General features: G+C 47.7%; 1 protein-coding gene across 1 annotated transcript in view; it reads right to left on the minus strand.

Moving 5' to 3' along the window:
- Positions 1 to 655: 655 nt before the first annotated feature.
- DSCAM (DS cell adhesion molecule) overlaps positions 656 to 20469 on the minus strand; it is a 628479-nt gene continuing 608665 nt past the window's right edge. Inside the window, exons 31-33 of the mRNA XM_047100488.1 lie at positions 15151 to 15348; positions 13522 to 13824; positions 656 to 1008 (exon numbers count right to left, since the gene is read on the minus strand). Coding sequence (XP_046956444.1) covers positions 656 to 1008; positions 13522 to 13824; positions 15151 to 15348 — 854 coding nt within the window. The remainder of the gene's footprint in view (positions 1009 to 13521; positions 13825 to 15150; positions 15349 to 20469) is intronic.

Consider the following 20469-nt stretch of genomic DNA (forward strand, 5'->3'; position numbering starts at 1 on the left):
ATCAGTAGGAGACAAGAGAGGTAGACACCGAAATAAAGGCAGACAACCTTTCCTTTTTTATTTCGCTTAGACAAAATGCAAAGAGTGTCTCATTAAATTAAAAAATAAACAAAAAGAAAAAAAGAAAATCAAATTGATTCCCCCCCAACCCCTTCACTGACGGCACTCATCCTAATTAACAACAGAAGGAGGTCAAATTGAGGACCCAGTTTCTAATGGGAAAGAAAGGTGTGCAAACGTGACTGAAGTCTCCCCCCCTGCCCCCAAATCAAGGTTCCTTTTAAATTCACAAAGAGGGTAAATTTTTTTTCCTGTTTTCGTTCTTAAATCTTGTGTGATAGAACTTCCAGTCAGAAGGTTTAATTAGTCCCCCATGCACTTTGTAGAAAATCAGTAAAAATGCAATAGCCTGTGAAGATCATAAAACTGGACTTCTTTCCCAAAAAATCAGATGCCCAGGCAGATGGAGCTCACACTCAGACAGAAAAAAAGCAGGAGAGTCTTTGCACTGTCTGTGGTTTCAGTATTTTCTCTTTTTTTTAATATATTTTGGCAATTTTCTTTAATTATAAATATTGGAATTCCGTAAAAAAAAGGTAGCTTTGATTGAATTTTTTAAATTGTATTTACAACTGCTGTCCAGTCATGCTATTTGTTATACCAGGGTGTAGGATTTTGCGTAGGGATTGTTTCCTTTCAAATGGCCCCGAGAGTCAAGCAGGGATTCTTGGGAGCTGCTCATCTTAGCTGCCTGTCCCAGCTCTGCTCCCTCTCGCTGAGGTAATGTGGCCACAGCCCCTTGTTGCCACTGCTGTCCCTCTCTCGTGGAGGACGTGGAGGAGGACGCCTCCATGGGGATCGGTTCAAGGACCGTGGGTCGCTTCAGGGTCCGACTTTTCTGAGGTTCCAAGCACGCTTGCCCTAAACTCAGGTCCCTGCTGGTGCTGGCACCGCTTCGGTTTAACAAAAAGTCCATTCTAAGGTATGGAGGCAAATGTATGAGGTCACCTGGAAGGAAACACAGAGTGGTTAGTTGGCTTCCTCATCTGCTAAGCAGGTGCCTAGTGTCGTTCAGCGTTTAGAGCCGGAGATGTCACTGGACCTCGCCACTGCTTTGCAGGACCCCTTGTCAGAGCTCACTACCAAAGCAGGTGGAATTGTCCTGACACCCGTCCCACCAGGCGTCCCACTGGCTTTTCTAGGGCACCTTGGCTTAGGCTCTTAAGTGTCATGCTTCAGCAGGAGAAAGAGAGGTAACAAGATCCTTCAAAATCCCACCATGGAAAGAAAAACATACCTCAAAGGCGACAGCACGCCCCAGGTACAAAGTGTGGTACACTGGACGCCGTGGGTGGTGACTGGAAGCACTGGGGGGAGCACAGGGCTTGAGGAGGGAGGCGGCGATGCCAAGGAAAAGATAATGCTCATCGGTTAGCCCAGGGCTTTGGGTCTTTCTTTCTCCAGGACGCACACAGACAAGAAGTGTTTGTGCAGCAACGAGCTGGGATGAATGCGGGGGGCTCTTCCCGGCCATCTGGGGGCCGAGGGGCTCACTGTTTTGGCTCACTTTTAACTTCTCCATGGCACACTGGGTGGGTGGGCGGTTCTGGTTAGAAAGCGGGCTGGGGGCGTGCTGTCCTCGAGCCAGGATGCCAGACGGGAGGATGTTCAGGTGCGGGAGGCATGGTGATGGTCTGAGCTCAGAGGATGTCCATGGAATGTAAGAGGGAATAGAACAGTGAGCTAGAAAAGGGCCCAAGGATCCTGGCTTCTGAATGGAGGGTGGCCTCATGGTGAAAGGGAAGGACGGTGTGGGTGGGTGTTTACACATCCCATTTCCTAAAAGCAGTGACCCATCTTTATTCTTGAGAGTTGAATAAGCCCATTATATTCATTTGCTCGTTTATTTATTTACATGACTATTATTCTTTTGTCACTTTGTTCTCAGACGTAAGGAAACGTGGCATTCCTTTACCCCCAGGGTGATTTGAAAATGTAGGTCAAGAATGCCTCGTGCTGTTTCTGAGATCCAACTGAATCTTGAACCCGTGGCATATTTGCAAAGTGTTGCGACAGATTCGGGAATGGCTGTCTATCCCGCTAAGTCCCCACTGAATGAACAGGACTTATTAAGCCCCTTGCAAAGCAGTAGTTTCTTGGTCCCAGCTGGATTGCAGGGTGCTCAGGTCCTAGATGAGGTAGAACAAATGTGTTTGAAATGAAAAGACAAAGCCCATGATAGCTGCTCTCTGCCTGCAAGGGCTCTCACGTTCGATTTCGTGATCAGAGGGTTGGGGTAGCTGAGAAAGGTGGGGGAGAATTGCAAATCCTTAGTAACGGAAAGAGCCCAGCCCCCACAACTTTGTGTACGAAGGCTGCCCGCGCTCTCCTACTGAAGGTCTGACAACTCTCTGTGACTATCCAGTATCTCTGAGTGATCCACTTTTCAGGCAAAGCTTTATTAAGTTGTATGATGCTCTAATTAGCCCTTTTGACAGTGTGAATACTGCAAATGAGCTTTCTTAATAATTCGTGCCCTTATGAGGAAGAAAGCACCCGAGTAATCGGTGGTGAGCTGTGTTTATTAAAGGCACTTTATGTCCATTAAAATCCCACCCCACGTGCCAATCCAAGTACCACTAGGGAGACTGAGTTCTCGCACCCTTCCGTCTTCTGTGTTCTTCAGATGCCTGCAGATCCGAGAGAACTCATGCACTCATCACTCCAGCGAGAGACAAGGGGACCGGAAAACCTGAATATGGGTTGATGATGCTGACAATCTGGATAGGGGCACACCCGCTTTTCTTAGCGTCCTGCCCTCCACCTGCTCGTTTCCCTGAGCGATTTAGGAGCAGAGGTCTGGAAGACGTTGCCTGCATTTGATCTGGGCTCAGTCTCCTCACTCATAAAATGGGGGTACTCGCAGAATCCACCACACGGACTCGTGGTGGGGATTTCATTAGATAATGCACGTGAAGCGGCTTTACTGTCAGACATCTCCCTTCTCAGAAGGTCTGAAGTTAATGGCCTGGAGACCTGCCAGGGGAATGAGCTGGGAACTCTTCTTTCTACCTTGGCTTCTGTCTTCAGTGGGTTGGTTAGTGCCCACCCCCTACTCCCCAAGATATGTCCACGTCCCAGCCCTCAGAATCTGTGAGCGTGACTTTGCTTGGAGAAAGTCTCCGTTTATGTAATTCAGTTAAGGATCTGGAGATGAAGTCATCAGGACTTGGGGTGGGTGCCAAGTTTGGGGACAGGTGTCCTTCTAGGGAAAGGCAGGGGGAGACTGGAGACAAGAGAAGAGGGAGGAGCCATGTGAAGAGGGAGGAGGGGTGGAGAGGTGCTGCCCCAAGCTAGGGAGCACCTGCAGCCCCCAGCAGCTGGAGGCAGCAAGGAAGCGGTTCTCCCCTGGAGTTCCTGGAGGGAGCACATGCCTGCTGACACCGATTTTGGAATTCTGCCTTCCCAGAACCGTGACAGCACAAATCTGTGTTGTTCTGAGCCGCCAGTCCGTGGTACTTTGCTATGGCGGCCGCAGGACACTCACACAGATGTCCTTAAATCTCGTCTGGGATGGGCTGGATCTCCTTCAGCGGGGAGCAGAGCCTCTTTGAAGGCATCTGTCTCCACAGCGAGCAGGTCTTTGAACCCCTCACACTCCAGCCTCCCCAGCTGACCCACCCCCAGCCGCTGTATCTTCTCTAATGTTCTGTGGAGCAATACACCCTGACGAGAACCCACCAGAACCCTCTGGAGTCATCCCGCATGTGTGAGAGGACCAGTGATCCCGGAGAAGCTCAAGTCTACAGTCACCTCCATCAGGCACGCGTGGCCCTTGGCATCCTTGTGCGTGTCAACCCACTGTGGCCACAAACTCGGGCGGAGGCGAAGCGTGGCTTTAGCGCTGTTTCCAGTAAAACCAGTTTCAGTGGGGTTTGCCTCTATTTTCAGGAGGATTCAATCATTTGTTACTTAAACTCCTCTTCTTTGCTTTATTCCGCCTCACCCCTCCTCTTTCCCTCTTTCTCCTTCTCGTTTTGTTTCCCTCATGTGGACCCTCTTCTCCAAGAAGTAAAGAGCAGAGGGAAGGGGTGAAATAGTGCGGGTAGGAGGGGGCAGGGGTGGCAGCGACACGCAATGCAGTGACCAGCGCACAGACGGCAAGGAAAGTGGGGTGCGTGCGCACGCGTGTGTGTTATATGTGTGGATGTGTGTGTGCTTGTAACTGTGTGTGCATGTTTGTGTGTATGCGTGTGTGTGCGTGTATCTATGTGGGTGCATGGGTCTGTGTGTGCGGGTGGGTGCATATGTGTTTGTGTGTATATGTATGTGTGTATGTGTGTGCATGTGAGTGTAAGTGTGCATGTGTTTATGTGTATGTGTGTGCATGTGTGTATGCATGTTTTCATGTGATTATGTGTGTGTCTGTGCTCGTGTATGTGTGTATGCATGTGTGAGTGTGTGTGTGTGCGTGTGTGTGTGTGTGTGTGTGACACACAGAGGGGAGGAAGCCCTGGGGAGAAGCTGCCACCGAAGGAGAAGTGGAAATGCACAGGAGAAGGGACAGGTAGAAGGACCCGGGCTCACATACTGGTGGCTGGAAGGGAAAGGATATGGGGGCCCCAAAGCCGCCTTCCACGTCTTCCTTCTGCCCTACTTCCATAACGGCCTACACTTCTAGCACTTTCCTAGTTAGCTAGATCCTGTTAGCTACTTTCCCAAACCCAGAATGAATGCAAACACGGTGATGGGGGAAGAGTCCCAAATGGAACTTTGGGGCACACTCTGCCCACTGATTTTTGTGGGTTTTAATTCATGCATTTGTGTGTTGTGAGCAGTCTCCCCACTGTGCCCTGCTCCTCAGGCCTGGCCCTTGTGTCGGAGACGTGGGGTGAGGGTGGGGGTGGAGGGGTCCGGACACCTGGGAAAAGGTGCTCTGAGGGGCTGAGCTTAGGGGCTCAGGTGCCGGACCAGACCACAGTCAGAGGGGTTGACACGGGTGGTCAGGGTGGGGTGAGTGGGGGGAACGGGGCTGAGAGAGCAGAGAGAGAGAGAGATGGAGAGATCAGAGAGCGATCAGAGAGAGACAGAGACAAAGATGGAGAGACAGAGGTGGAATGAGCGATGGTAACACACACACACACACACACACACACACACACACACACACACAGAGGGAAGCAGAGGGAAGAAACACGAGACAGAGAACTTGGGCAGGGGATGAAAATGGGAGACAAAGAGCCATAGCAGATGGGATGCAACAGAGGAGTGGAGGAGGACACGGCCACATGGGCCCCCAGCGTGCAGATCACAGGTGAGGGTGTGGCCCTGTCCCCTCTCCTGGCCATACCCACCTACCTCGGGGCCTCTGCATACTTCCTCAGCCTGCAAACTCCAGATCACAGGCTGTCCCTCCTGTGCCCCTGAGACATCCACCTCCAGGGACTAGGGGGGAGGGGGTGGCGCAGCCATTGTTCAATGTTATGCCTTATTGTTGACATAACGGTCCATTCCTCATTTTCCTGTCACTGCCCCTGGGACCTTCGGCGCCACTAGTCTCTCTGAAAGTTCACACTGAACGAGTGGCATTGATTTCTCCCTCTGTCCCTAACCACCTTGCTTACTGATGCCAGTCGTGAACCAGCACAGACCCTCTGATGGCCCTATACCTCCCAGCAGGTGCATGGCATACTCAGAGCCTGCCATCACCCCCAAGGGGGCTTCCAGCCATGGTTGGCCCAGCCTTGCGAAAACGGCTCTAGTGAACCTGTGTCACTTATCTGAAGCCAGAAGACGCTCCCTCCTATCAGGAAAGCAAAACTTCCCGAACTTTCTCAGGATACTCAGACGCACACACAGTTTGAATGCACTTCAGCTTTGGAAGAAGGATGGCAAAATCGATATGGAAAAAGAGCAAGAATGCATTGATTCAGAAAATCTATAATGATGTGCCTTCCATGAATCTATTCTCGGGCGATGCTTCCAGCCACTTGGCATACCCCACACCAGGGAAGGAAACGTCTAGAGTTTAGACCAGTGGTTCTCAGCAAAGAGTGATTCTACCCCTCAGGAAGCAGGAGGCCGTGTCTGAAGACTATCTGGATGTCACAGTTGGGAGGTGGCTGCTACTGGCCTTTACTGCACACAAGCTCAGGATGCTGCTTTAAAACCCTACAAAGCACAGGACAACCCCTCCCCTTCACCCCCCGCCAGAAAAAGTGACCCTGCTTCCAGTGCTCATTGTGCTGTTGAGAAACCATAGTTTAAAGGGGCCAAAGTTCACAATTCCAAGTGGACCCTCATTTTTCTTTAATGTTATCTGAAAACCATTTAACTCAATCAGAATAAGGGATTTCACTGCTCAGCTTCTACTGGTCCACAAGGAGTTATGGCCTCGGTTCTTGGGAGAGAGCGAGGGACGGTTCCCATGCAACAGTGGCCATGGGGTCTGCCTCTGACGTGGCCCGATGCAGTGGGAGATTAGGATGGGGTAAGAGCATGAGCTAGCAACTTCTGGGTTTCACGCAAAATTCTTGCCTTTGCCTCGAAACGGTGCTGTGACCCTTTTGGTGTTTGCCTCTTATCTGTAGTCAAGAGAAGGGGGCACGGTGAGTTCTAAGGGCATCTTTAAGCCTTCCTTATGCTCTTCACTATCTCACCTGTGGACACTAGGTAAGCACATCTGTATCAGGAATCCGGGGGTAAGTATGAAACAAACAAATGCATTTTGGGGAGGCTACGATTCCAATTCACACTGCAATAGCCCTCTTCCCCCTCCATGCACCTAAGAGAGCACGCGGATGCTTTCACAACAAATCCTTTGGGAATGAAAGTGAACCAGAGTCCCGGGGGGCTTGGCTGTCCTCTGGGGCCAAATACAAAGGAACTTTCATCAATTTCTAACAAGGCTTCATCTCTATGCTTGGATGGGGCTGGGTATTGATGCAAAGGTAAGAAGCAAAGAATGCTTCCAGCACTTTCGCTAAGAACCACACAGATCAGGCTTGTAATGATGCTACAACATCAAAGAGCTACTTACAAAGGGTGAGCTTGGAGTCTGCCCACTCCGGAGCCAAACGAGATCTAACACTTTTTGAGTTTAATATTAATGCTGAAGCAAGGTAATGAAAACTTGTAAATGAACCTCTCTTGGTAAATGAATCTTCGCTCCCAAAAGGCAAGCAGGAAAACCCCTAAATAAATAATGCGAGACCGATAGCGGAGGCCCGTGTGTGCTGATTCTGTTACCATTCTTGGCTTGTACTTAGGAGGCTTCATGCATTTTTAAGAGCTCATCAATACCGCGATCTTCCTACTCACTGGTGAACTTTAAAAACTACACAGAGGTATGAAGCGGGGCTTTGAGTTTGTTGCTGCTGATTCCTCTGAAATCAAGTAGTTCTGAATAAAAAACAGGATCAGAAGACCTGCCCCAGCATTTGGGCAAGGTCAGGACCACTGAGCAGGGTGTTTGGAGCACCCGGTGAGGAGGGGGCCGTGAGATTCAAGGAAGCTCCAGCTCTCACAAAAGATCCACAAGGACCCACGTGCTGGGGACTACTGAGAGGGTGGCCCGGTTGGAGTCTTAGACCTGCTCCACCAGGGGGCTGGCAGACCCGTGTGCCCTGAATCATCCCACAGGAGGACTGAGTTAATCCGGACGTGAGAGGATTCTAGGCAGAGGAAATAGACATTTGTGGAGTTGAGGAGCCCAGAAAGCAGGGGTCTTGATGGGTGAGGAAGACGGGACTGGCTTCTCAAAGCCCCATGAGTCTTTATCCTGAGAGCAATGGGCAACCACACAAGGGATTTCAACATGAGAGGACTGACTGTATCACTTGAATTTAAAGCTTGTTGCTTCCAAGTTTGGGATATAAGATACGCTAGAAGTTGGGGCCAGCTGTGTCCACACAGGACTTTGCTGTCTTCTTACATTTTTGTATATTCCCAGCACCTTTGAGTTGCTCCTGGCTTATCATGGCATCTCACTTGTGTGTGTGTGTGTGTGTGTGTGTGTGTGTGTGTGTGTGTGTATGTGTGTGTGGGGGGGTGTCCCTGTCTTCCATAGGCTGGATTTGGACCTTGTTTCTTGGATCTCCTCATTTATCTGCCTTGTGTCTTCAGGTTTCTTTGTCTGCTGTTTATTATACTACATGCTATTCTGATAAAATAAGGAGACTGTGGGAAGTGTTGGTTTAATATGTTAACACTTTTATGTCTTAGGATAATACCCGGTGTGGTATCTTTTTATAGAGAAGATATCCAATAAATATGGGTTGCATAAATGAGTGTAAAACATTTGTGTCTTTCTGGAGATACCAGACTCGCACTGTGGCAAAACTTTTTGCCTGTCATCCACGGCACTGGAATCTAGAACCTTCGTTCTGGCCGCTCAGCAGGACACAGGTGGGCCTCCTGCCTCTCCCTCACACGTTGTCAGGCACGGGTCTCCTCCTTACCTTGCACTACCTGTGGGCTGGCTCCTAAGCAACCCAAGCTGAATCCCAATAAGCCAGCCAAGAAAAACTGAGCTAAAGGGCTCGGAGTCCGAGAACAGGCAGTCAGAACAAAAGAACGCACACTTAGGAACTGGAGGACAGATACGACGGCAGCACCTACGATAAACACGTGAGAGCCCTCGGAAGGATGGGAAAGCCTGGGCACCTGGAACTAGTGAAAGGGAGGAGGCCGGTGCAAAAGGCGAGCCCCTCAGAACAAGTCCACCATCACTTCCTGTGTTCTGGAGACGTCACACTAAAATAACAAGTCAGTCCTTAAGAAGACAAAATCACAAATGCACATCAAAGACCTCGGTTTCCCAGCAGGGAGCCAGGAAGAGCTCGTTGGAATATTTAGGTCTATCCAGGGCAAGGGCGGACAGCAGTATTCAGAGGTGTTGCTAATGGCCCCAGGGTCCTTCTAACTATAAATACTATGGGAGCATTCGAGAGTTTGTCAGCTCAGAGCAAAGTCTTGTTCCACGAGGTGAATGTGAAGCTCATTCCAGTCTCCTGCCTTTGCACTTCCCTCTGCCTGGACCGCTCGCTGTCCCTTTATGGTGTCTGTCAGGCTTTCTTTGCCCCAGCCACCATTTAGATCTCAGCTCACGTCTCACTGCTCCCAGAAGCCTTCCTTGACCATTCTCCCCAACTCCTGACCCCTGCCAGGCTTTGTCCCTTTCCCCAGTTACTTCCCTTCCCAGAACTCCCCACCATCTGAAGCTGTATTATTTGCTTACTTGAATAGTGTCTGTCTCCACCTCCAGGAATGCAAGTTGCCTTAAGACGGGGTGTTTGTGCGTTTCGTCTATCATCGTATCTCCAGCTCTGGAAGTGGGGCCAGTTACTGAGTGAGCACTCAAAAAATACATGCTGACGGGAAAAAGGAGGCTGAGAGGCCGGGAGAGAAGGGTCAGGGACATCTCTGGAAGGATGGAGGCCAGAACCACGCACGTGTGCAGGGTGTGTGAGCGTGTGGGAATATCAGAGATACTTGCACTTGAAAGGAGACCCTTTCCATAGCTCTTAGAATAACATTCGTGATCGAAACTTGAAAATCTAATTTTAAGAGTGCAAAAAAGAGAACGATGCAAGTCTGAGGCATGGGGCCCCAGCCGCTCAACCCAGAGGGATTAGGGGAGGTGGGAGGCAGAACTGCTTGAGAGGAACTGTGTGGCACCCTGGATCAGGAGGAGGGAGTCTGCACCAGGTGACCTTCCCCGAGCAGAGCCACGTCCTCAGAGGGCGAGGGAGATGGAGGTAGAATGAGGCTGAAGAGGGGGATTTGGGGCAGTGAAGCTCTCTCTGGAGTGTAATTCTGATTCAAGAGCCAGCACGAGAACCACATGGGCTTCGGAGAGGAGACAGCACGATCGCAGTAGCTGAGAGCAGGAAGAGAAACCTTCTTTGGAGGTCGCCAAGGGAGCAGAGGATGGCTTGCCCTTCAGGTAAGCACCTCTCGCCCATGCTCTTCTCTTTGGATAAATGCACACATCCAGGAGGGCATAGATGGATCCGAACACTGAAGCCCCCAAACTGCTTCATGTAACTGGTTGTTCAGAGAACCAACAAGTCAACAGCAGGCAGTGGCCACTTCCGGCTGGAAAACCTCAAGTGCATTCATCACGGGAGGGGCTGATGGGTATATATTTAAGGCTGGGGTCCCAGAGTGTGAGAGCAGAGATCTAAGTGGACCAACCCTTCTCCAGATGCTCCCGAGGCCAGGATGCATTAGGTGGCCTATGCGAACCTTTAAATGGATTTTAGTAGCTTCGTGCAATGGCATTTCTTGATGGCATGAGGATAAATCTCATGAATAAAGGAGGAGCAGTAATTCAAGAACATTAGAAACTGGTTCAGGATGCTACCCGAACCCAAGAACAGCTACTGTAATCAAAGTATTGGAAGTTGCCTTGACCAAGAGGGAAAGAAGCTGTTAAACTTTCCAGCTGTTTCTCAGAGCAAGATAGAGTTTGGCTTGTCTTTTGTTTTTAAAGACGGAAATAACCATCCCTTATTGCAGAAAATGAAACAATAGCACAACTGGCATTTTACATAAAATATAAACATCCTAAAAATTCAGTAAATGCAGAGTTCAAGTACTATTGAACATCGAAAGCTAGATCTGATGTTTGCCATGTGTGAGAGCCTTCACATTGCATGGGGGGCTCCCCTTCTGTGGAAGAGACTTCCTTTCCACTTGTCAAGAGCAAGAACAGAAAATAAATCACTTTATTTAAAGTTAGGCTGGAAGAGGGGGTGGACTGAAATGTTCTTTTTACTAACAAGTTCTAGTAATTGTAATATCTTAGCCACTTGGTGAGTTTTGTCATCATAACAGCTATGTGATTATCACAGCGATCTGCATCCATTCCATATCTTTAAGCACCTACCATAGGTGTCACATACAGGGGTGGGAGCATATATTCAGTGCCATTAAGTCATTCAAGATATTTCTGACTATGCGGCCAGATTATCTGCTACACACCGGGAGAGAAGTTTGGAGGCAATTAAGACATGTCTTCTGTCTTCCTGGAGCCAGGATCTGGCCAAGTTGATTTAACTTGACCCTGACTTGATTTGCATTTAAAAGCTTTGGGTCCCAAGAAGACACGAAGGTGAGGAGAAAGATGGGCAGAGACTGGGGAGGCTTTGCTGACACTGACTGATACCATCTAGAACCACGGGAACACAGGTAGGAATGAGGTTTGAAAGCACTCAAGGAACTGATGATTTTGAGGCAGCCTCCAGTCAGCAGAGTGATAAATTGTAACCTTGGGGTTGGTGCCTGGTGTTGAATGTAGTCTCCTTATAAAGACACAACTGAAAGGCTTTCCTAAAAGCCTGAGAAATATTCAATAATAATACAGTCATCTAGGGTGGACAAAGCAAAGTTTGTGGACATGAGGACTTGTGCTGACTTGAAACATTACTCCTACCTAAAGTTATAAACTCATTTTAGTCTAAAGAGCATTTGAAGACTCTACTACCTGACCTCGTTGTGATCTTTCGATTGTTCTGATGGATCCAAGCAACAATGTCATAACAGAAGTGCAAACTTTTTTGAACTTCTGTTCAAACAAGACATCAAAAAGAAACCCAAGCCTTTAATTAATTCAAAGCTTGCACATATAGGAGCATCATGTCACCCAGGAGCTCTTGTACGCAAGGGAATATGGTTGCCGATGGAAGCGTCGCGTAGTAACTGGGTGATATGCAAATAAGGCGGATGCTTTTGAGGACCTCAGTGGCCACGGAAGGGAGACCAACAAAAGAGGGAGGGAGGAGAGGGGCCAGCCGCACATCTGGAGACCACACTGGAGTCACCACGAGAACCCCTCAACAAAGCAACAAGAGAAACAACTGCTAAGTAACCACTTTACCCAAATTATGCCACACGCGTCTTACACAAACCCCATACGGTAGGCACCCATGTCAATGCCCATTTTATAGAGACAGCAACTGAAGGCTACCAAGGTTAAACATGTCCAGAGGCACATTTTCTCCTCTCCTATCTTCCTCACTCTCAGGCTTTACAGCCATAAAGAGCTTATGTTTTTATCGCATTTGCCTTGCAAATAAATGCCAACAACGAAAAATGCTGGAAATAAAAACACCCACAAATCACAGCTCATCTTCTCCCTGAGGAGGTAGACAGAATGAAAATAAATGAAGCCATCATTCTTTATTGTAAGCTGGCATGAATCTTGACTCAGTTTGGAAGATTAGTTGCTGGCTAGACAATTCTTATTTTTATATATTTTTATGCATTTATAAGGCTCATTTCAGCTGGGCTATATGCCATAAAACCCAAGGGAATTGCAGTAATTTAAAAGTGAAGATAAATTTTTGAAATAGGACTAGTAGAGAGGTTCAGAAAATGGGAAAAGGAGAAATAAAACTGGATTCAACAAGAATGGAGAGGCCATCCACAAAGGAAAGTCTACAGGCAACTATTTCAGGGTGAAGAAGAAAAAGGGATTCTTCAGATGACGAGTACAACTGGCTGCCATGGCCGGATTCCATCTAAAGATGTGTCTATTTGCCCCGTATAATGGTTTGCAAGTATCTGGCCCAACACTTGAAAACTGTGGGTCTCCGTATAAAACCAAGCTTTCTGGCTTCTCTTGAGAAAGTCACTCATCCTAACCCCCCATTTCCACTGGGGATTAGTTGGCAGGAACACGCTGGAGTCTCTTCCCTCTAGATAGCCTGTGAATTCTTAAATTTTCCACCTGCACCATTCCCCTTTCCCCTTGCTCTCCATTCTCTTCACTTATGTACATGATCTGCCGGGCCCTGTAGGCCTTAGGGCTCAGAGCTGCCATCCACACACCCAGACCCCTCTCATGTGCTCAAGACAAAGACTGAACCAGTGGCTGACCAAACCCTAGCCAGTTACTGTCACTTTGGGTAACTCAATGAAACCAAGGCCCAAGCACCGGCCCCCTGGTAAGACCTCTCTCCTTCTGAAAGCCTTAAGTACAGCAGCTTTACAACACAAGCCCCCTGCGTTTGAGCCTCCTCTCCTCACATAGTGGGATCTCCTTCTCTCCCATCGGGGCTCCTTGGGCTTTCTGACTGCTTGAACAACAGAACATGGTGGAAAAGATGTGTCATTTTCCAGGCCCCGCCTTAAGAGACCAGCTACGTCCACTGTTTGCCTGTTGGGACACTTGCTTTAGAGCTGAGCTGCCATGATACGAAGAAGCCCAAGCCACCTGGTGGAGAATCCTACACATGGCCATTTGGGAAGGGCTCCTCCAGACCTAAGTGGGCCTGCCCAGCTGACACCACTGGAACAGAGATGGGCTGCCCCACCAAGCCCTGACTACATTTCAGATTTGTACACGAAATGAGCGATGGTCGCTGTTGCAAACCAATAAGCTCTGGGGTGGTTCATTACACAGCAACCTACAAACGGAGCATTGAGTCCAAACACCAGGATGGGCTTTCATAGCACACGAGAGCGAATCAGGAAGACAAGTCTCCTAAACAGTGGTCCGCGCATTTCTTTTCTCACCTGGCCGATGTGCCTTTGGAACCGCCATGTTCATCACTCGACCTCCATCCTGAGGTTTGGGGGGGGATGCAGTGAACCTGCAGATCCCCGATTCTGAAGGGGTGCTGGAGGTCAGACTGTCCGTGTACTCGTTTGTCCCTGCCGTCAACTGTTCAGATGATGTGTCTGATATGAAGCACTCTGTGATGGTGAACTTGGCGTGCCTCAGTTGCTCTTCCATCTTGGCGTGCTCGTAGGCCCTGGCCAGTTCTTCATAAGTGGAGGAGGCACTTTCTGTGGAGACCATGCTGCTTCGCGCTCGATCTATAGCATAAAAAGAGAGAACGAGACGGATAAATTATTGCTTTACGGTCGCACCGACTGGATGGCCTTCTCTGGCTTGTGGCTGTTTCTCCCAGATCATGGTACACGCCGGCAGGGTCCTGGGTCATTGACCGAGAACTGCCTCGGTCACCGTGGGGCCTGTGTTTTACGTCTCAGTAAAGTGGGCTCAGGAAGCTTTGTTTCAGCTCAATCGTGTTAGTCAGATGCTCCCAGCCTGGGACACGCCCGTCAATCAGCAATGCTTAAAAAATTCTGCGTTTAGTTAAGATGATTGGGAGTGTCGTGTAAATGAATGGCCGTGTCCACCCCCTGCTCTGACTTGCGGATCACTCTGTTCCGCAGGGACTTTAATTGACACGAATGATTTGAGCTCTGCAGTTCAGCTTGCGAGGAAGACACGACAGTGGTTAGAAACGAAGCCGTGATTCTGCACGAAACTGGCCAGTGGGAAGAATGGCCCCTGATCCCTCGGACTCATCCTTTGGGACTGCCACCCTTTGTGGGGTCCAGGAAACCCCCAGGGCAAAAGGAGGCGCATCTTGGCCAGAAGAATCTGTATTTTACACACGAAAAAGTTTTGAATCACCTCTGTGCAACTCTGAGACTCTTCTAAGAGAAATAACAGCCATAAAAATAAATGCACAGGGTAACACTCCACCTTTGGAACATTATTTTTGAAGTATATCAGCCAGAACAAAAGAAAATGAGTATTCAAATTTCCTACAGCTATTAGGTTTAGATATAATTTCTTTTCTAGAGTTAAGGTTGGGGGCTGGGGCAACCGAGCGCTATTCTTAGGTCCTGTCTTCTCTCAGAAGTGAAATCTTGGTGGTTGATGGCACAGACTGGATGACTTACCTTATAATCAACCCCTGTTGAATTGTCAAAAGGATCAGCCCATGTTCCCTATAGAGGGTGCCATGACCTTGCCATGACACCTCCAGTGCAACGTCTTAAACCGAGAGACGGTAGCGGGTCACGTGCCCTCAGAGTATATTCAGAAACTACTGCCACAGTTTGGGTGAGCATTTTAAAGCATCTGTGTTTCTCTCAGTGGGGTAGGAACTAAAAGGAGAGGACAGCATGAGTCTGAGATTCAGGACATCTGAGATGCCCGTTGGTTTTGCCCTGCAGAAATCACCAGGCCCTGGATATCATCAGTGCTGCATGGTTGTATTAATACTGGTTAAAAAACAGCCTAACAATTTGAAAGTGGCCTTGAAAGAGCATAAGGAGGAGCCTGTGAAGGCTATCTGAGGGCTGTGCCCATCCCCAGGGTTGAGGAGGAGGCGTGCAGACCCCTACCTGTGTCTTGTGAGGGGCTGACACTGTAACTGTCACTCTCCTTGTCCATTGATCCCGCAGCCCTGGGCGTCGGCAGCCTCCAGTCTGTGGTGAGGGTGTGTGCTGAAATGGTGGGGTGGGGTCTGTTGAGGGTCCACTGGCTGGCATACCGGTTTCTTGCTGTGGGTCCTGCCTTGGCATTCCTCCTGGTGGTAGGATCTGTGAAGAGGCCAAGAATAATGTATGTCTTAGTCTCTAGGAGTATGATCAGTTGTGATCAAAGTGTTGAGGGTGGTTCTTCCCCTGCCCCCCCCCCCCCCCCCCCCCGCCGCCAGCCTTAAGACGCCCCTGTAAGACTCATGCATCCTGGAAGCCTTTCCTTCTGTTTTTGTCTAGAGGATTCATTTCTTTTCTCTTGTGGTCTGAGACATTTATGTGATACTTAAGCACTCTAAAAAGTCCTGTGGGGTAAAGAATGTTAGATTTTGACTCAGGAATTATGGATTCAAACCTTTCTCTTGGCCCTTAATGTTTTCGTGGCTCAACACACATCACTTAAACTTCCAGAGAATAGCCACCATCTTCCACGCGTGGCCAAATATGCTCTAACATGGTCTGTTTTTTAATGGTTCTCCTACCTTAAGGTGTTGTTAGGGGTTGACTCATGTCCCCTCAAAAGGTATGTCCGCATCCTAACCCCTAGTACCTCAGAATGTGACCTTACTTGGAAATAGGGTCACTGTAGATGTCATTAGTCAAGATAAAGTCAGACTGTACCAGGGTAGTCCTTTAATCTAACAGGACTAGTGTCCTTATAAGAACAGGAGAGGAGAATGCCACGGAACAATGGAAGTAGAGATTGAGGTGCTGGGGCTACAAGCCAAGGAATGCCAAAGACTGTCAGCAGCAACTACCAGAAACTAGGAAGAGGCAAGGAAGGATCTTTCTTGACAGGTTTCAGAAGGAGCATGTTGACATCTTGAATTTGGACTTCTGGCTCCCAGAAGACAACAGATTTCCGTTCTTTTAAGCCACCCAGTTTGTGGTATGTTGTTACAGCAGCTCCAGGCATCTTCTGTGTTATTGTGGTTTTCTATTTACTCATTGCCTTGATCAGGGCTGTTTTACTCATCAACTAAATTTCAAGTTCCTAGACCGAGATGGTGATACCCTCTTGTCCTAATACTCACTTAGTCTTTTGCATATGGTAACATATGTCTTCAATGGAACTGAACTTTGTCAAAGATGTGGGTCATTCAATGTGGAGAACACATGGTTAATGGGTATCTGGATTTCATACGTCTGCCTTCCTCAAAACCAGAGATTTACATATACAGAGGCTGGTACCAGATTGGTTTCATTTTCTCTAAATCTGGAACCAAAGACAGCAGGTCAATGAGTGGACAGAGTTCTTAGTTCAGCTCTTTGGGGGGACACTGGAGTGGACAAGCAACACTGTCTTTTCTAGAACCCTGTGGAATAGGGAATAGAGAGGCTCAGTTACCTTTTCTTGGGCTCTGGCCTATAGGCAACATAAGGTCCTAGATGGGCCTTTTACACCACTGAATTCTCTGCTTCTAAAAAAGGAATTTTATGCAGTTATATTTCAAAATGTCCTGGAGACTTCTAAACACAACAGTCTATATTTACTGCTCAACCTTAATGAGGCAGTGTCAGATCAACGCCGAGGGGGCCATTCCTTGGCATTGTTACAGTGACTTACTTATGTGTTTTCATGGGCCTGGAAGTTTCTCCAGGGTAGGGGTAAGGATGTTCATCCTTGGGTCCATTCACAGAGCCCATGATGATCTCCAGTACACATAGGCCCCTGGATGGATACACTCAGCCCAGGGTCACTTTATGGATGAGACAATGGAAGCTCAGAGAGGAAAAGTGACACAGCTATTAAGTGGTAAAAATGGAGCCCAAGACTCCATGTTTTGGTTCAGAGATTGCCCATCACTTGACCACACATGTCCTCATGCTGGACATCTAAGTGTCTAATACAGTGTCTGCCATGACACTGGCTTGTGTGTAATGCCATGTTGGATCATGGGAGGCAGACAATTGAATGCAGTGAAATGACTTTCTTTTTAAATGGAAGATTTTCTTCTTGTTGGAAAATTATAGTTATTGGGCTTTGAACCTAATCCATCATTCTACAATGCTGGAGAGAAGCATTAAGATGGCAGCCAAATCGATATATTTTAAGATTTCCTGGGTCATCAAAATGCTTCGTCTTGGTGCATATTCTTTGGGGCATTGATTTTAAGACACATTTCATCACTTACTTGCAAAATTCCACAGAAGACTTTATTGGAAGATATTTTTTTTTGCCTTGATTAGAATGTAAATGTGTTATGCTCGAGCTCCAAGCTCTCTGGACAGCAAGGTATGAATGATAATTGCATTTTCTCCACTGAAATGCTAGGAGAGAGGTCCTCAAAGAGACAGAAAAACATTCTCATGGGTAGGAGGCTAAATATCTTCCAGGTACTATGGACTTCATAAGTAGAGCTTCGATAAATGGGGCTTGTTATTTAAATGCTAATGAATCTTTTCCAGAAAATTACCCAGTCCCTTACATAAGATTTGAGGATTCACATTTTTATTCCTCTTTCAGTTTCTTGCAAAGACAGTCGTGGATCAGATTTACTCCTGGCATGGATGCTTGGGCGGGGGCGGGGATGTCAGTTTGATCTTCTCACTTCAAGGACGAAATCTCCTCACTCCCATCCCTCTCCCCCTGCCGTGTTTCCTCCCACCAAGCCTGCCCACCCATAGTGGGGCAGGACCTTACCCCTTTCTCACTGAGATCTCCCTATGTGGAAAATTCCATGGTCAAGTTTTGCATGTCAGTCTCTATTCAAAGCTAGAACTCTTTTTAAGTTAATTTTGTTCATTATCCTTTTTTTTTTCTTCTAGATGAGGACAGTTTTACCAATGGCCTGATAATGTTGGGAATATAGGTCATGGTGTTACTTTCCTTGAACCACAGCTTGCAGTTCTGTCCTGCTCTAAGCAAGCCTCCTAGAGGCAAAATGATCTCAGTTGGTAGAATATTGAGGTAGTTGACACATTTTTTAAAAATAATCAGGTTTTGGGAGCTGTTTTGTACCTCAGTTGAACTCTTCTGTATGATAACTCCTATGATAGCAGCTAAAATAAAAATCTGACTTGGATTCCACTTGCTAACCTTCTTTGTAGGTCTTACCAGCTAAGCTACTAAGGAAATACACATTGAGATTTGCTGTCCTTGCATGGAAAGCATTTTATTTGGCTCCCCAAGATTCTAATATAAATAAAACTTAGTGATGAGCCATCATGCTTGCTAAACAGCTAACAAATTAGAAGGTAAGTGATACAAATAACTCTTGGCTTTTGAACACTGGGTCTAAACCTAAATTAAGCTTTTCTGCCCATTGAATCAAATTATTTTAATCATCCTGAATTCAGGATAAGAGAGGATTTGGGGGATAATAGGGTTATAAAACATGTCATGTGTACTGTGATCTAGGTATTAATCTGTTTTTATTCCCTGCTATTCCCAGTCCTATCTTGTAGGTGCTGTGGGCTCAGCTTCACATGGTGATGACGCTGTGGAGGCCTGAACATTCCCATTGTGTAACGAACAAGTATTTATCAAGGGCTCATTACACATGGCACACTCCTCACCCCATCAGGTATTTTCCTGCAGGACGATGTCTAGTACCATTCCGGGTGACGGCTGGAGTGTGCATGTGCTTTCAAAGTCTAAACAAAAAAAGATTCCATCCATGTTGTAAACTCTTCTTATGTAGATATGGAAGTCTACTCAGTCCGTAGATATCCCCTGGGAATCATGGTCTCCACTCAACAGTAACACGGAGCAGTTGAGGAGGAGCTTTGGAGTTAGGTTGTCTGCCTTTGACTCAGTTTTACTACTCGCTGGCTGTGAGCTCATCAGACGTGCCTACTTCCCTCATCTCTGAGAGTGGGGTTATCATCTCACCCACCCGCAGGGCTGTTGTGAGACATGGTGGTGATGGGGCCTTGTAGATCTTGGGGCCTGGCCCACGATTCCTGAGTGCCAAACACTTGGTAAGGATTGGAACACATTCTGTTTGTTGGGAAGAGGGTGGAGGGACATTTGGTAGGTTGATCAGGAAGGCTCGAAACTCAATTTAGAGAAGGTTTGGCAGAAAAAAAAAATACCCATTAAACATCATAAAGCCAGATGCTGGAGAGTTCCCCATGCTTCAGAAAAGAGCTGAAAAGTAGAGCTGCTGAGGACAGGAGCTCCCACTCATTCCTGGTCTAGCCCTTTCATGCATCAAGGGCGCTTGTACATGCTCTCGGCCCAGATGGGTGGATGGTGAACCAAGGGATGACTTCCAGGTTAATATGACCCCAAAACCTGGACCAAGTCAAACACATATCATTTCACGTGTCTTTGTATCCTTGCACATCTTTTGAGTAAGAAAGTTAATTTAAGTTCTCCTGTGATGAGCTCACTGGTAAGTCTCCACAAAGTGAGCTGGAGAGAGACTGTGTACATACTTACAAACATCTGATCATCTAGCAAACAGACACTTAGCCGGTTAGATGTCTCAGGACATCTTAGGAAATGGATCTCCTCAGGATCTCCAGGAAATGGAGAACAAAGAAAGGGGCCAAATGGACTTCCCGAGTCCTGTTTATTTAAAATGCTGAACATCCTTTCTTTTCCACCCCTTCTACTCGGATTTCAGAACTTGGCAGTTGGTTGATATTTAAATCTATTGAGTGCCTACCATGTGTCAGACCCTGTGGCTGGAGTTGGGGTGGGGGTTGTGGACACAGACACGGACACCATCAGACCCCCACTTTCAAGTGTACCCTCATCCACAGGAGTAACAGGGACGCGAACAGAGCTGCAGATACAGCCAGGGCATCTGTTTTCACCGGCTGGAGAGCTCAACAGTCAATTGTTGTGATTTCTCCTATCCTCATAATGAATCTTTGTTGCAACTCTGGAAAACTAAACAAAATGCCTAGAAACACAACTTCTATCATGCAGCCATTATAATGTGCAGACAACATATTGTAGATGCTCTACTTATAACTAAAGAATTCCCACAATGGTGACACAGTCCTAGCATAATTAGAACAGAGTAATAGTGTCTTTTGCAGTCGAGGAAATAGATCATAAATTGGCCTCTGCAAATGTGCCAAACTGCAGTGTGCAGAGACTGCCACACGGGATCTGAGATGACACAGGTGAACCACCGGGCACAGGTGACAAGCTCTGGGGTGCAGGACACAAGCAGTAAACCGGGCTTCACAGAGCTCCCAGCTTCAGACTTCTGCTGGGGCTCATCT

Source organism: Lynx rufus, unplaced genomic scaffold (assembly GCF_022079265.1).
Source record: "Lynx rufus isolate CCGP_SWC_20201006 ecotype Redwood Valley unplaced genomic scaffold, mLynRuf1.p SCAF_5, whole genome shotgun sequence".
Taxonomy (NCBI): Eukaryota; Metazoa; Chordata; class Mammalia; order Carnivora; family Felidae; genus Lynx; species Lynx rufus.